The sequence below is a fragment of the Zootoca vivipara genome, chromosome 16 (assembly GCF_965207765.1).
Source record: "Zootoca vivipara chromosome 16, rZooViv2.hap1.1, whole genome shotgun sequence".
NCBI lineage: Eukaryota > Metazoa > Chordata > Lepidosauria > Squamata > Lacertidae > Zootoca > Zootoca vivipara.
Genome location: NC_142599.1, coordinates 29,232,506 through 29,248,262, shown reverse-complemented (window position 1 = coordinate 29,248,262; position 15,757 = coordinate 29,232,506). Strand labels below are relative to the sequence as shown.

Below are 15,757 nucleotides of genomic sequence, written 5' to 3'. Positions count from 1 at the left end.
TGACTACGTAGTTAACAAGCCACACCCACAATAAGTTTAAACTGTCTACTATATGTGTCCCTTAACTTGCCCACCCCCTTGAAGTATCCAGGAAGCTGCCTGTTTATCAAGCCCTTCTGTCTAACTATCTAGCTCAGTAATGTCTGGATTTTGCAGCAGCTCTCCAAGGTTTCAGGCAGAGGAATGAATCAGGGGTCCTCCCACATACTGGGAACAGTGTTCGAAACTCGCATTGTTCTAGGTGCATTTTGTGACAGGGAATTTCATTAACGCAAGCAATTTCCGAGCTCTGGGTGCAGTACTGCGCCTAAGATTTCAGATTAAAACTGCAGAGTGGAAGGAAAGGAGGAACTTTTTCTGCCTCCCCACTTACTGCTATTCTCTGAAGACTGGAGAAGAGACTCTCTTAAGAATATTAGGGGTGGGCGGGCAGGGGAAGGACCAGAGCACGTGAAAAATGAACATAATATTTTAGCTGCAGTTCACTCATTTCCAGCTTTGTATTCTTGTGATAAAAAAGAGTGCACCTAGACATTCCATTGCTGCACCCATAACCTAGGTTTAAGGTGCCATTCAGCTCCTAGCTTTCATAACTCAGTTTCTAACACTGGCTGGGAATACGCTTAGCAGCAGGGATTGGGGAAGAGGGGGCTGTGACCTTTCAGACCCTGCTGGGCTGCAACCCCCAACAGCCCCAGCTAGCAGGACCAATGGCCAGAGATGGTGGCAGCTGCAGGAGTCCAGCCACGTCAGCAGGGCCAGATCTCCCCGTTCCTGGTTTAGGCTGTTGAACTGCAGCCTTTCCACGTAGCTTCACCTGGAAGCTGGTGCCAGGGCTGGAGGGGAGGGGGAAGGCCTCGCCTGCGTCCGAGAACCATGACAGCTGCTTCCCAGCCCTATCTGGGCCTAGGCCCACGTCCCTCCACTCTCTATTGACAGCCACCCGCGACCGTCTCCCTCTACCCTAACGACTCACCTAAACCCGGCAGCCCCGGAAGCCTCTGCGCCCACCTCAACCAGCACCAACTCCTCTCTTCTCTGCCTAACCGGAAGCCCCGACGCTCAGCTGATACCTCACTTCCGCTCGGGACCTACCAAACGCTTTCCTCAGCCATCTACTTTCTCTCCGACCCCGCTCTGTTTCACAGCCTCCCGACCGGAGAGTCGTAGAGTCATTCTCGTCGAGTGATTAAAACTTGTATTTCGAGAGAGCTTCATATCGAAGAGGGTAGTCCTTTAATTCCTCGCAGTCTCCCCCCTTCCAGTCTTCACATGGTACAATCCAAACAGATCCGCTCGGTGTTGTCCTCCAGCACCGGACAGGCGAAAGAGAGTCCCGTGGCTCCCGGTGATTGGTCCAAAGTCTGGAGTCTCCTCCAATCAAATAAATGTTCCCAGCGGGGCCAATTGGGTTGGAACCGCCGTTGCTAAGCGGGAGGGCGGTCTAAGAAAAAGTCTGGGGGGGGTATTTAGAACTTAAGTCATGAGTTCAAATCATACCTTAGCCACGTCGCTTTAACTCTTCTGCCTCAGGCTGCTCCTACATAAGCTTATTGTGTGAACATTAGAGAAAATGAATGATTTTGAGTGGGTTGGTAATCAAGTAAAATCTCTGCCACAAATGTAACACATGGACTCTAGTCCTCATTGATTTTGATCCTCCATTTTTAGGAGGTTGCAACTAGTGCATTTCATTACACAAATATCCCTCCTCTACCAAGGAGCTCAAGGCAATATATGTGATACTTTTCCACCCTGTTTGACCCTCACAACAGTCCCGTGAGGTAGGTTAGGCTGAGAGTGGCAGTTTCCAGACCAGCTGTTATCTGATATGCACAGGAGACTATGCCCAATATCTGATATGTTCAAAACTCTACAATTTTGCCAGCTAGTGGTTGCTATCCTGCACTTTCCGGAGCAATTTTCTGTCAATTTTTAATCAGGCTACTTTTTGCGATTAGTACAACGATCCCATCAATCAATGATCATGTAGAATAATCTAGTGAATTAGGCCATTGGCCCATCTGGCACAGTACTGTTTACACCAGGGGTCAGCAAACCTTTTCAGCAGGGGGCCAGTCCACTGTCCCTCAGACCATGTGGTGGGCTGGACTATATTTTGGAAAAAAATATATGAACGAATTCCTATGCCCCACAAATAACCCAGAGATGCATTTTAAATAAAAGGACACATTCTACACATGTAAAAACATGCTGATTCCTGGACCGTCCGCGGGCCGAATTTAGAAGGCAATTGGGCGGCATCCGGCCCCCGGGCCTTAGCTTGGGGACCCCTGGTTTACACTGACAGGCAGTGGCTCCCCAAAGTTTGAGGCAGGGGTCTCTCCAAGACCTACCTGTAATTGAAAATAACCTGTGTATTTCAGAAGGTGGTCTGTCTGCGAATATTGTTGCAACTCGCAAGCCACCCCAACCTCCGAGCAGTGCGAGATTCCGGGGGATCTGGGGCGCTTACCTAAAGGGAATGAGGTTTGCTGCGAGGATAATGTGGGCATGCCTGCGATAGCTCAGTTGCTGGTGGTCCCCTCCGATCTCTGCAGTTCCATGGCGTGCAAGGAGGGCAGCTGATCTCTGCTTAGTCTACTTTAGAAAGTTTTCAGACAATAAAATTGAGAGGCCCTTGAGCCAGTCGCTCTCTTCTTACCTATCTCCACAGGGTTGCTTTATAAAATGGACGGAGGGGGCTTGAGTCAGCCACGCTCTGCCCAGCCTACCTCACAGGTTTGTTGTGTTGGCGCAGCATTGGAAACCATGGCTGGATCTAGACCCAGCGAAGAAAAAACTTTATTTGAGAAAACCGCGTTGGCAAACACGGAACTCCACAGCGCCATCTTGGTGTCACCGTGTGTTACAATGCATATAAAACACATTTACTGTACTGTACAGTACTGTAAAACGCTTTCTTAACAAATCTACAGCTGTGTAGGTACCGTAACACATCAAAGAAGCGATTCAGTTAAATGCGTTATAAGCTTCCTACGGGGAAAAGACGGGACTCCACATCGCCATCTGGTGTCACAGTGTTATAAGGCAGATAAAGCGCTTTATCTTTACCAATGTAGCTGAGTCAATGCATGTTTACTCTCTTGAGCAATATATATATTGTCTGTAGTGTGTTGTTGTTTGTGTGTGTGTGTGTGTGTGTGTGTGTGTGTGTGTGTGTGTAAAAACATATAACTGTTAGGAAACCATTTGAACACACACACTACAAAATGCACATTTTCAAATGTTTTTAAAGGTATATATGTTTATTTTAATTTTGTTAATTAAAAAACCAAAACGTGGGAGTGCAGCTCCATTATTAGCCGCAGCCCCCAGTGATTTCTAGGAAGGGTTCGCCACCACGTGTGCTACTAGAAAGTTACGCAGCGCAGTCCTGCAGGGCAATGTAGAAGCATGCGGCAGGCGTTTGATCTCAGTGGGGCCAAAGCCCAGGCAAGCGTGCGGAAGATCGCAGCCGTATTTATTTATGCCTGTTTACTCAGAAGTAAACCCTGCCGCGTTCCATCCGGCTCGCAACCCTCCCCCCCCCCAATAAGCGCGCCCCCGAGCGCACAGAACCCTCGCAAAGTGATTTACTGCCCGTCAAAGAGGCTCGAACCTTTGACGGACAGCTTCGCGAAAGGGCACGAGGGGACTGGATGCTCAATAGCCTTGGTTCCACCCTCCGTCCGTCCCGCGGGCGGCGATTGGGTTAGAAGGATTCCCGGCGGAGCCTATAAAAAAAAAGCCTCGCGCGGGCTGTGGGGTGAGGTGAAACGGCGTTTAGCGTGGTGCTCCGCCCACCTGTGGCTTTTTGCGAGCTGGGTGGTTTGCTCTGTTCAGGTGCAAGGGTGGGGGGAAGGGAGGCGAGGCAGAGAAAAAGGCGGGAAAATGTGTTTTGAGGGAAGGGGCCTTTTGGAGAGAAGGGGGGTGTCTCCACTTTCTTTTTCTTTGGTGTGTTTCCCTCAAAGTCAACTCGCCCTTGAGTTCCCCAGAAGAGAAGTTGATCTTTCCTCCTCTTTTTGGCATTTTAGCCCCCCCCCCCCCGAGGGCACATGCCACCCCCACCCCCTCAAGCGAGCTTCCTTACAGGGTTGTTTGTAAAATAAGCCGCAAAATCTTGTTGGTTTAATTGGAGTGGGGAGGAAATCCACTACAAAGGCGATATTTTTGGTTTGTTTTTAATTGGAGACAAACTTAAAAGGTCCACAAAATAGAGAGCAAAAGTTTTAATTTCTTGGCATTTTGTCTTTGGGCAGGAGGTTAAGCTAAAGGAAGGATTTGGGTGGGGAGAGGAAAATGGAGGTAGCGAAGGAGCTGCTCCTCCTTACCCCAATCTGCAGTTGGAAATGTGTAATATAATTGTGTGTAGCAGGATGATGTATTCCCAAAGGAAGCTGTGTTAGTCTCTTGCTGCAAAAACAGATAGGCTTGTGGTATCTTGAAGGCCTAACCATTTTTAATGGTTTGCAGACTAGAGTCTGCTTGAATTTTTTAACATTTGGAAGTGTTAGATATATGTGTTTGTGTACAGTGCGTGTATTGCTCTGAACTATTTACTATTCCTTTGATTCCCCCAGTTTTTAATCACAATACATTTATATTTTAAAGAGTTCAGCAAAATCCTTGCTTCCCTACTAATAGACTTTGCCACCCATTTAATTTTGGGTGGTGCACCTTTTTAAATTTTAAGCCCATTACTTAAATTTGTGGCTGATTCAGAGCTTACAAGAATGAAGTGCTTCTTTACTGTGTTTCAGATCAGTAGGTTACATGTACTAATACACTGTACTTGACCCATCAGAAATTGGGGCTCTCTCATTTTCTTCAGCACCAATGTATGCTTCCTGTTTTTTTATCGTTAGGTCTTGTTTGCTCCTCTTAAGAAAGTACTTGGGGAAACTCCAAGCGCCTGTGTGACAGACTTCAGTGAAAGAACATGACAATGGTAACCTGGAAGGATTTTAATTTTTGTTTTGCAATGTTGCCTTTCTTTTTCTCTCTCTCCACTTACCCCATATTAAAAAGGGAAGAAAATGTGATGAAAGTGGTTGAAATCTGGTTTATTTTAGTCCCGATAGAGTTCAATAATGTGTTGGTCACACGTTTTTTTTAGAAGCGGTGCTATTTTTACCTCTCCCTGCCATTGGCAATATGGCTTGTTAATCGCTCCCACAAAGTGGGGGGTAATTGATGGATAAGAAGTAATTCTAGCAGGATAGCCATGCCAGTCTGTTACAGCTAAAGAAAGCCTTCAAGCCCCTATAAACATAATAAACTGTGCGTGTTATGCAGGAAGTCTGGTAACCTGGGGCCAAAGGTGCTGCAGGACCTACAGGTGTTACTAAAAGGTTTGGTGCAGTCAGAGATTAAATCCTGAACTACTTCTCTTCCTAATTACTTGTAAAACTGGAGTGCCCTTCCATAAACATTTGGTGGCAGTAGCAACAGGGGTACCTCTGAGTATGTATGGATAACACTTTAGGCAACTAGGTAACTGTGGTTATCCTCTGGATCTAGAACCTGTGCACTAAGTTGGACACAATGGCTTCTATGTACAGTACGCCTGTGGCCCAGCAGCACCACTGCTGCCAACTTCTAAATGTTGCCTAGTCCAGTGCAGTGAGGTATGTTAGATAATGGCTATGTACATCTTTAGATTTTCCTTCCTCCAGTTTGATGGAGCTGGACCAGATAGGGTTGGTTTACCAATCACTACTCCCAATATCAAAGTGGTGTAGAGTCCTTGAGTCCCTGTATTCATAATAAATTCCAGAATTGAGTGCATATGTTGGCCCACTAGCTGGGGCTCAGGTTAAACCTCTGGGTATGTGGGTGATATAAGCAGGAGTGTTACTTTAGACAGGATAGAGTGTGACTCGCAGCAGTTGCTTCTGCCCTGTGCTGCAGACCATGGCTGAGCACACAGCACAAAGCACATGGCTTCTTCCAAAGAACCCTGCAACTGTAGTTTACGCCTTACAGAGCTACAATTCCTAGTGCCCATGTCACATGTGTGGTCTAAGCTCCAGGAGGATAAAAATCTGGCTCAAAGCTTGCATTGAAAAAAGTTGTACCAGGGTACTCCTAATGTATGAAATACTGTAAATTGTTTTGGGATGCAATTTTGGGAAATGATTTACATTGAAATAAATAAAAATAATACAGCCTATTCTGTGATACAACCTGCTAGTATCTCAAGGAATTAGCCACTGTGTTTTAATGACTTCAGTCTTCCTAGTGCTTGCTTGTATATGTATTCTCAGCCCAAAGCATTGGGGGAGACAGCCTAAATGGGAACACATGTCCTCTTCAGCCTCTGGTTTTTCCAGTTCCCTTGAACTATTTGCAAGCTTTTTATAGGAATTTACGACTTGTATAACATTTATACAGAAAAAGGGTGTGTGCCATCCCTACTGGGAAGGCTTGCAGTCCTCGTGCCTATTATAAGAATTCTAAGGTCTCAAATATAAATGTTCATAAATGCACAAGGTGAACACATACGTAAGTATAAATAGTACAGGAGAGCAATCCTGAAGCCATCTTGACTCCCAAATGGACCTCAAATATATCCCCTGCAATAATGGAGGCAAGTGGGGGAAAGCCTTCCCATTATCTTTTTGCTTACAAATCCCGTCTTAAGGGTGTATTTACTGTATGTATGAATAGGGTGAGCCTGTGACCTGGATTCAGGAACTAAAGTATTTACCATCACAAAAGAATGCCCAGGCTGCCCAGGTAATGCAATCAGTACCATTATCAGGTATCTTGGCAGACAGCTTTTCTGCTGGAGACCACCGCCTTCTGTGATGTATGCATGATGTTCTGGGGGGGTTGGTCTTGGGCTACAGGGTGGGCAGTTTCAAAAGTCTATATAAGGGCTTGTGCACCATTGTTCTGGGTTCTCCATCCTGCGTGTGATGAATGGGGACTCTGTTGCAACCGTTTATTTCTTTGCAATAAAGATCAGGCTTACTACCGGTAGCTGCTTTGCTTCTCAATATACTCTGGTAGGCCTCTGTTATTTTCTCCTACTGATAGGGAACCCGCTTAAGGACTCTATACGGGACTCCAGAATACCCCATAAGGGAAAGGAAGCAGTTTTTTTCTTATAACATGCCCCATAATGCATAATTGTCCCAGATTCTTAGTGGAGGGAAGATAGCATTTTATGTTCATTGGTAACTTGGAATCTAAACTATTTCCTCTCCAGAAAGGTTCTTTTTGAGCCTCTGTTGTTACAACTTGAGAAGAAAGATGCGGGACAACCAGAGCACTTGTGTTCCTCCTGAGGTCACCACAGGGGTGAAGCCAGGAAGCACAAGACGACGACAGCGCATCACACATGGTGTTGGGGTACTCAGCAGTGCTGCACAGGGGCCTGAGAGAGAGAATACCACAGCAGCATTGAAAACTTCACAGCAACCACCCTTGCTTCTACACAGAGAAGAACAAGAGGCCTTCTTCAATCTCCTGGGTGAGATACCTGACCCCATAGTTCTGTTCAGAGATTGGTAGCATGCAGACTTTCTCGTCCCTAGCAGCTCTGCCAAATTTTAAATGGGTATAGTAAAAATGTTGCCCAGTTCTTACTCAGTAGCCTGATTTGCAGACACTGCTAAGTCATTATATGTTTAGGCAAAGTGGTGTGCATTTGACTGTCTCCCAGCAGGCTAACCATGGACTCTTCCAGGCAAGCAGCTGCTTGGACATGCATACCAATTTATTTGCACTGCACAAAGCTTTTATAATGAGGTTAAATTCTGTCTACTCTTTACTGAACATTCATCCCGATTTGCTTGTGTTTATACATCTTGTTAATAATTTGCTTGCGTCAATACGTTTCTCACTTTCCTAACTGCAACAAATCATTCTCTTTTTAAAAGTGGATTTGTTGTACTAGGGTGATGGAGTTCTTTAAAGGTAAAGGTAAAGGGACCCCTGACCATTAGGTCCAGTCGTGACCGACTCTGGGGTTGCGCGCTCATCTCGCATTATTGGCCGACGGAGCCGGCGTACAGCTTCCAGGTCATGTGGCCAGCAGGACTAAGCCGCTTCTGGCAAACCAGAGCAGCACATGGAAACGCCGTTTACCTTCCCACTGTAGCGGTTCCTATTTATCTACTTGCATTTTGACGTGCTTTCGAACTGCTAGGTTGGCAGGAGCTGGGACCAAGCAACAGGAGCTCACCCCGTCACAGGGATTCGAACTGCCGACCTTCTGATCGGCAAGCCCTAGGCTCAGTGGTTTAACCACAGCACCACCTGGGTCCCCTGATGGAGTTCTTTAGTCCACTCTAATTGTGTGAACCTAACATTTTGGGGTATTCCCTTGAAAATCCCTTACACAAAATACTGGTAGTCTGGAGGCACCCCATAGTTTGTCTTCTGGTGTCACACTGGAGAAACCCTGGTTGTTTTAACTTTGATTTGGTGTTATGTCTGAAATCAGACATAACAAGCTACAAAGATGAAGGGCCAGAGCAGATGGAAAACAAAAAAAGCATTGGAGAATCAGTTTGCAGCATACTTGTCTGTGCAAGACAGCTCATGGTTTGTTCAACAAACCATGCTTAAACAAAACCATAGCTTTCTGCTAATGTGCAAATGCAGCCAGTAGGGAAAATACCATCAGCTTTCCACAAAAACTTCCCAAAGACTCCTACAAATTGTACTGTACATGAGCTTCATTAGATACTTCTCGCCCTTTGATGCAGTTCTCAGCAAGATGAAAACTGTCTACTTTTAGTCTATAATGTGGTTAAGCTTGGAAAGTGGATTGTTCAGAATGGCTGCTTGGTTGAATGTAACAATAAACAGTGCTTCTCATGTACCATAAATATACATTGAAGCTGCATGAGGCAGTTGGTTATAAAAGCTTTAGATAGCCCACAAATAATGAATGGTATGGATTAAAACATATTTTGCTTTCTTTTCTCATCAGAGGATAGTTTGATACAAGAATTCCTTTCAATGGATGCATGCTACAGGATCTCAGATAAGGTAGGTCCCCCCAAAAAAGTCCTCCACCCTACACTTTCAGTATTACAGCATGGCATTCCAATTTTTAATTATATGAATGCCAAAGCAAAGAGGGAAATTTCACGACAACATTTCTGGTTTGCTTCTTTCAGTGAGAGTGCTGGAGGGGAGGAATCAATGCAGTTACTAGAAGAACACTGTTAAGTTAATAGCATTTTTGTAGAAATTGCTTTATTTACATATATTCAAGCAGGAGTGTAGTGGAAGTAAATGAGCTGCCATACAGCAGGCAGCAGATCTACTCACCCCTGAAACAAATATTCAAGCAATCAGTTCCACATGGCTTGCATCCCAGTTTCCACCAAAAGCAACTCTCATATTTCATACTTTTTAACATGCATATTAAGTCATTGGGAACAGTGATGGGGGGGGGCAAGGCATCATCTGTTTGCTGATGCCCAGCTCTGTCTGTTTTTGTGCTGTCTGAATTTGGAGAAGCTGTACAGGTACTTCATCAGTGTCTTGAGACAGTGACAGGCTGGATGAAGACCAATAAACAAGCTGAATTCCCAAAATTTTTGAGGTGATTGGTGCTTCCCAGGTCCAAAAAATAGGTGAGCAGGCTGCACTGAATGGGCTTGCAGTTCCCCCAGATACTTTGGGTGCATAGTCTGCAGGTACTCCTTGACGCTACAGTTTCTAGAGACTCAAGTGGCTTTGGTGGTGGTTTGCTATAGATGTTCCTGGATAGAGAACTCTGGATAAAACCTTCCTGTGTAGTAACCAGCAAACAAAGCAGGGCATAATGCTGATTCTTTGCTTCTTGTTGGAGGAATGTCTTGTAGCTGATTTTTCTACCCTCTTTTGCTTTCCTTTCACATCTCTTAAATCATTATTGTGGTCTGCTATAGACTTCATTAACGCTAAGCTGTCTTATTCAGTATCTTATAGCCATGACTATGATGTACTTCAAACGTGCTGGCCTGCATACGGAGGAATACACACGAACTAATCTCTTCATAGCTCTGTAAGTTTATATTGGTGCTCTTCTGTTGATTTAGTGGTGTGGGGAGGTGACCTGTAATGTTTATTAGGCTAGGCGTTTACTCCATGTCACCAAATACTAGCTATTCATCATATTTATTAGTGCAGCAGAACACCTCTTACAAAGTGGGGGGGGGGAGGTTGCTATATTAGCTCACTGTAGATTAACAACGTGTGAAACTAATTGCATTTCTCCCAGTCACAATTTAGTTACAGGTGCAGAGGACCCCTGTTTCTAACTGGAAATTGTAACAATGGGAAGTGGAGAGCTAAACTTTCCTCCTCACCCAAATTCCATCAGTACAATTGCAGCAAAAATCACCTGTCCCCAAAGTGCAAATAGGTTTAGAGAAAACTCCTTTTGTGAGCAATTAGACATTTTGTTTTTCCTAAAGGTGATGATGGCAGGTGATTTTTTTTCATGCAAATGAGGTTGTTGAAGAACATGATCAGGGGCAGCCCAATTAGTGTCATGTGCATCTAGGCCCCAAGACTGCAATCTTAAACCTGTTATACAGGTGCGCTAATTGTTAGGGGCAACTTCAGGGTTCCTCCTACTCTCCTTTCTTGGGCTTCTTTGTGAGTTGAGCCAGACAACGCTTCAAATAGAGGGTTGTTATTTGTTGAACACATGGCCACCCTTGATGGTGGAGAGGAAAGATATCGGCTATAGTGAGCAACTTTTGACCCCTTAGTTTTTGAAACTTTATTATAAGCTGGAACATAACTTCTCTGGTGAACTCCTTCTGCTACTTGGAGACCATCCATTGCTTTGTGAAGGAATTCTGGAAGCTTTCCACTGTCCCCCACACCACTTTGTCCTGATTACAGGTACCTAGCAAATGACATGGAAGAAGACACAGAGGACTACAAATATGAGATCTTCCCCTGGGCACTTGGTGACAACTGGAGGAAGCTTTTCCCACAGTTCCTGAAAATGCGGGATGGCTTTTGGGCCAAAATGAAGTATAGAGCATTTGTTAGCAGACGCTGCTGTGACGAGGTTAGCTTCAGATCACTTGACTTGCCGTGTTCTTGGCGTTGGTGTGTTAAGATAAATGAAGTTGGGTGCACTAGTGGTGGCAGGGAGAGCAGAATAATCCTCTCATCCTGCTGGGGGATCTACTGGAATTTGTTTCCTTGGGATGGGGGAGAAACGATATGGCTAAAGGAAACTCAAAAGTCTCAAGGTTCAGTCCTTGGCATCTCAGGTACAAATGGGAAAGACTCCTATATTTTTATTTAATTCAGCAAACCTTAATCTCTGCCACCTTTCAAGAACAAAATTCTCCCCAAGGCAGCTCCCATGAAATACAACAATAAGATTTTAAAACAACTCAATAAAACAATCCCATACAATTAAAAGTAGCAATCAAAAATCAAAATTGCAGCATAATGTATTTACCAAGACCGGGCAACATAGGTTGTGTATGCACGCTACCTTTAAAGCACATTCAAAGAACAAACTTTCTCCTCATATAATTGTGGGCACTGTAGTTTGCTGAGAATTGTAACTCCATGGGGGTAAACTACAATGCTGAGACATTTTTTAAAAAGAGCTTTAAAGTTGTAATGGGTATGCAGCTACAATCAGATCCCTACTTGCAATTAGGCTCTGCAGTCAAGACAAAAAAAAAACCCTTGTTAATAAAGTTTGTATAAAACTATCCAGGCATAAGGCATGCCTAACATTGTATGGAACATTATTTCACAATTGCAGGATGACCACCAAAAAATCAGCAGGCTAATGTCCTTTTCTGGTGATCATGTTAATAGATCCTCAGCAATGAAGTTACAGGCAGGGGTATGTGCATGTAGACAATACTTCTAAGCAGTGTTATATTTCTAGAAAAAGAGGTGCCGTAACTCACCATGAACGGCAATGGTGTACAATGGTCCCTCAACTTACGAATTTAATCCGTTATGAATGCACATTCGTAGGTCGAAAAGTTTGTAAGTCAAAAAAAGCAGTTTCCCATAGGAAAGCATTGGAAACGGAAAAATTCGTAGGTCGAGAAAACCCCATCTAAGCCGCAACGGTTTTCCTTTCGGATGTCGAAAAAACCATAAACGTGTGGCCATTTTTTTCCATACGTAACTTGAAATTTCGTAAGTCAAGTACTTCATAAGTCGAGGGACCACTGTACCCACCTGAGGTGCCGGAACTGAGTTCCAGCGAGTTTCCCTTGGGGAAAAAACCCTGCTTGTAAGAATAAAACCCTGGAGAGCTGTTAACAGTCAGCATTGACCTCAGGTTTGAGGACTGGATTTCACCCTCCAGGCCACACCCTCACACTGACCATACTGAGTTAAATGGACCAGAGATTTGACTCTATGCTATATGGCAGGTTATGTGGCACAAAATGTTCAGTTCCCTTTCCCCAAAGTTTTCCAAACATAGTTCTCTTTTGGGATGATTCAGGCTTCCTCTTTTCTAGATAATGTTAAAGGAGCCCACACACTGGGTCTGGTCCCGTGAACGAGCCATTCACCACAGTGGGGCGCTGAGGAGTTACCTGAAAAACGAAGAAGACTTATTCCCTCGAGGTCCTGGCGTTACGCCCCCAGTCTGCCTTCTCTGTGTGTTTGAGCTGGAAAAAGAAGATGCTGGAATAATGACACCTCTTGCTAGCAGTATTCCTGCCAGTGACTTGCTGCCCTCCACAGCACCGAAGCAGAGTTTGAGTGGCTTCCCTTTGCTGATGACTGACTACAGCATGCAGAGTAAGTATTAACGGTGCCCAACTTTCAGCTTTTTGGAGTCTCTTAATATATGGCATTCATTCCTGCATTCCTGCTTGGGAAAGTGTTGTCAAATTGTCCCCCCTCCCCTTGTGGTTGTGGGGTGCAGGGTGAGATTTGAATCTGAAAAAGCAAATATTAAATTCATAGAAAGCCATGAGTTTGGTAAGATTACAGAAAGATGGTGCAAACTTCCTCTGTTTACAATGTGGGTTTGACAAAAGGCTTGTAGATTTGATACCTTCCAACTATCCCAGTCCCAGAGGACATGCGTAGTAGAGCCTAAAAGCAGTCTTCACCAACACCCATCAACCCCAGCAAGTGCAGGAGTTGTAATCCAAAACACCCAAGCTTGGGGAAGGCTGCTTTAAGACACGTTTACCACTGAAAATGTATTGGAATATGAGCTGCAGCTGCTCCTGAGCTGGTTCTTACTAGAATCATAGAGTTGGAAGAGACCACAAGGGCCATCCAGTCCAACCCCCTGCCAAGCAGGAAACACCATCAAAGCATTCCTGACATATTTTTCTCATTATCCCCTTTATAAAATTTTCCTTGCTTGCCGCAAGAGAATAATGTTTCTGGTATACTGGAAACAAAACCTAGGGAGAGCATCCTTTGAATACACACACACATATATTTTGGAAGTGCTGAAGCAGTGTGTGTAAGTCCCCCTGGTATGTGCCTAGGGCAGACTGTGAATTTATCCTAGATCACTGTGTGGAAGAAACAAAAGTTTAGTTCTGCTTGATGGCCATTTACCAGTGTTGTGTTGTGGTGGGTGGGTGGGTGTAACTTCTTGGTAAGCCAGGTGCTAAAGTTTAACCACACCCCTGTTTTCCCAGACATACGGGTGCCGGTGTGGCAGAATTCTCCCAACATGTGGTGAGCTGATCACTGGTACCTTCAGTTAAGAGTGAATGCATACCCCACTGTGGCAAGTTACTGCTTGTTAAATGAGCACCCCGGTTGTGTCCTGTTGGCAAATCTCTCTCCCCCGCCTCCTCCTGTTAAAGAATGAGTGTGTTAACTGTGAAAATATGCACACTTACGGACTTGGTAGATTATCGTTTACTTCCGTTCAGGCCCAACTACCGGTACCAACTGGAAGTAAGGAAAGAATGTTTCTCTTTAGGGGTTATCTTGCAACATTCTCACACAGAAGTAATCTGGAATTGCTGATATGCTCAGCACTCTGCTTGGTGTACATGCACTCTGTAGGCACCAGAATTTAGTGTGGATTGGCTGACGTAGTGTTGTTGGGAAGATGGCTATCCCTTCAAATGAGGATTTATTAACTTTGTGAACCCTTTTAAAGCACTTGATTTATAGCTTGCTTTATTCTATGGGCTCTGCAGTCTGCCCCTACCCCTGACAGAAAGAAGGCTTCTGTCCTTAAGGGATTCAAAACTTTCAAACCAATATTTATAAAATATAGCTGCTAAAATCCCAAAGGTATAGTTTCAGTCTGAATATTTTTTTGGGCAGGCCTACAGGAACCTGTGATGGAGGCAGAAGGAACACCCAAAGACTGCCAATTTCTGATAGCGTCCGAAGGCTGAAGACAACCCCTCTCTGCAATATTTTCCTCCTTGGAGTGGCATTATTTGGATGTTCTTATTCTACATCTGCGGTGATCTATTTATTAAGCACTTTATCTTCACGTTCATAAATACACAGCAATGCCTGCTTGTGTATTAAAAAAAGCTATTCAGTATGACTTGTATTATTATTTATTATTTATATACCACCCTTCATCTGAAGACCACAGAGCAGTTTACAACATAAAAATGCAAAATAAGGACACCAAATACATAACATAACAAAAACTAATAAACCCCCTTCCCAAAAATGCATTTAAAAGGCCATAGATTGTTTAATCAGCCAAACGTGGTTATTGAGGAACATTTTCACCTGGCACCTAAACATATGTCATGAGGTATCAGGTGAGCTTCCCTGGGTGATGATCACATAGTCCAGGTCAGTTCATGTAAGGAGAGGTAGTCCTTGAGGTGTTGGGGTCCTGAGCCATTTAAGGCTTTATATGTCAAAACCAGCACTTGGGCCAGCACTGGGCCCAGAGCACTTGGGCCAGGACTGGTGTTACGTGCTCAGACCATCTTGCCCTGGTAAGCAACCTTGCCACTGAATTCTGCATCAGCGGAAGTTTCTGAATTGCGTTCAAAGGCAGCCCCATGTATAATGCCTTCCAGTAGTTTTAACCTAGAGGTTACCAATGCCAGCTGAGCAGACTCTTCATAAAGATGTCTGGGAGAAAAGGCTGCAATTTAATTTCTGGAACATTTAATGGCAAGTTTACCAATTGTGAGCCATTAGAAATGACCTTTTGAAGGTTTACACCCTTGCCTTTTGCTAGCAATGAATGGAGTGGTCAAGGGTGACCTACTTAGTTTATTCTTGATTCTCTTTCTACACACACACCCTTTTCATGGCTTGACTTATTTAAGGTACCAGTTCTGATGAAATATTTATTATTATAAATATTTGGTTCCCACCTCTTTTTTTAAAAAAAGGTACTGTGTAATTTAACTAGATAAAGATAGCATGCTACCCCAATATATTGAGGTGTGTGAGATTGCAGGGGGGTTCCAGGCGCCTTACCCAGGGTTTGGTTTCCTTGGAACAGGCTTCCTCAAACTCCACCCTCCAAATGTTTTGAGACTACAATTCCTATAATCCCTGACTACTGGTCCTGCTAGCTTGGAATCATGGGAGTTGTAGGCCAAAAACATCTGGAGGGCCAAGTTTGAGGAAGCCTGCCTTGGCATGAGGAACAGCGGAGACTCTGGTGGTTTTATGATATATGATTTATTTACACCTATATACAACCTGAGCCTACAATGGAGGGGCTCACAGCATTAACACCCCAAGAAGGTCTGCTCCCATAGCCACAGCCTTGGATCCTAGCAGAAGCCAGGCATTCTCTCCCTCAGGCTTTCTGCCTGCCGCTAGCTTCTAGTTCGCA

At 44.5% G+C, this 15,757-nt stretch overlaps 2 protein-coding genes across 9 annotated transcripts in view; one reads left to right on the top strand and one right to left on the bottom strand.

Annotated features, from left to right (window-relative positions):
- SYVN1 (synoviolin 1) overlaps positions 1 to 1,337 on the bottom strand; it is a 30,584-nt gene extending 29,247 nt beyond the window's left edge. For 4 of the 8 annotated variants that reach the window (XM_035098202.3, XM_035098204.3, XM_088659331.1 and 1 more), the window contains exon 1: positions 977 to 1,040. The gene's annotated coding sequence lies outside the window, so the exon portion shown is untranslated. Of the gene's footprint in view, positions 1 to 976; positions 1,041 to 1,095 lie in introns of those variants that run through there. The other 4 variants (XM_088659328.1, XM_088659329.1, XM_060269668.2 and 1 more) reach the window with 2 other exon arrangements.
- Positions 1,338 to 3,766: 2,429 nt separating this feature from the next.
- LOC118075855 (speedy protein 1-A) lies at positions 3,767 to 14,488 on the top strand. Its single transcript, XM_035098201.3, has 8 exons — positions 3,767 to 3,846; positions 4,869 to 4,951; positions 7,217 to 7,480; positions 8,948 to 9,006; positions 9,927 to 10,012; positions 10,861 to 11,032; positions 12,468 to 12,753; positions 14,260 to 14,488. The coding sequence occupies exons 3-8, from the start codon at positions 7,261 to 7,263 to the stop codon at positions 14,331 to 14,333; spliced, it is 897 nt and encodes a 298-aa protein (XP_034954092.1). The 5' UTR covers positions 3,767 to 3,846; positions 4,869 to 4,951; positions 7,217 to 7,260; the 3' UTR covers positions 14,334 to 14,488.
- Positions 14,489 to 15,757: the final 1,269 nt, after the last annotated feature.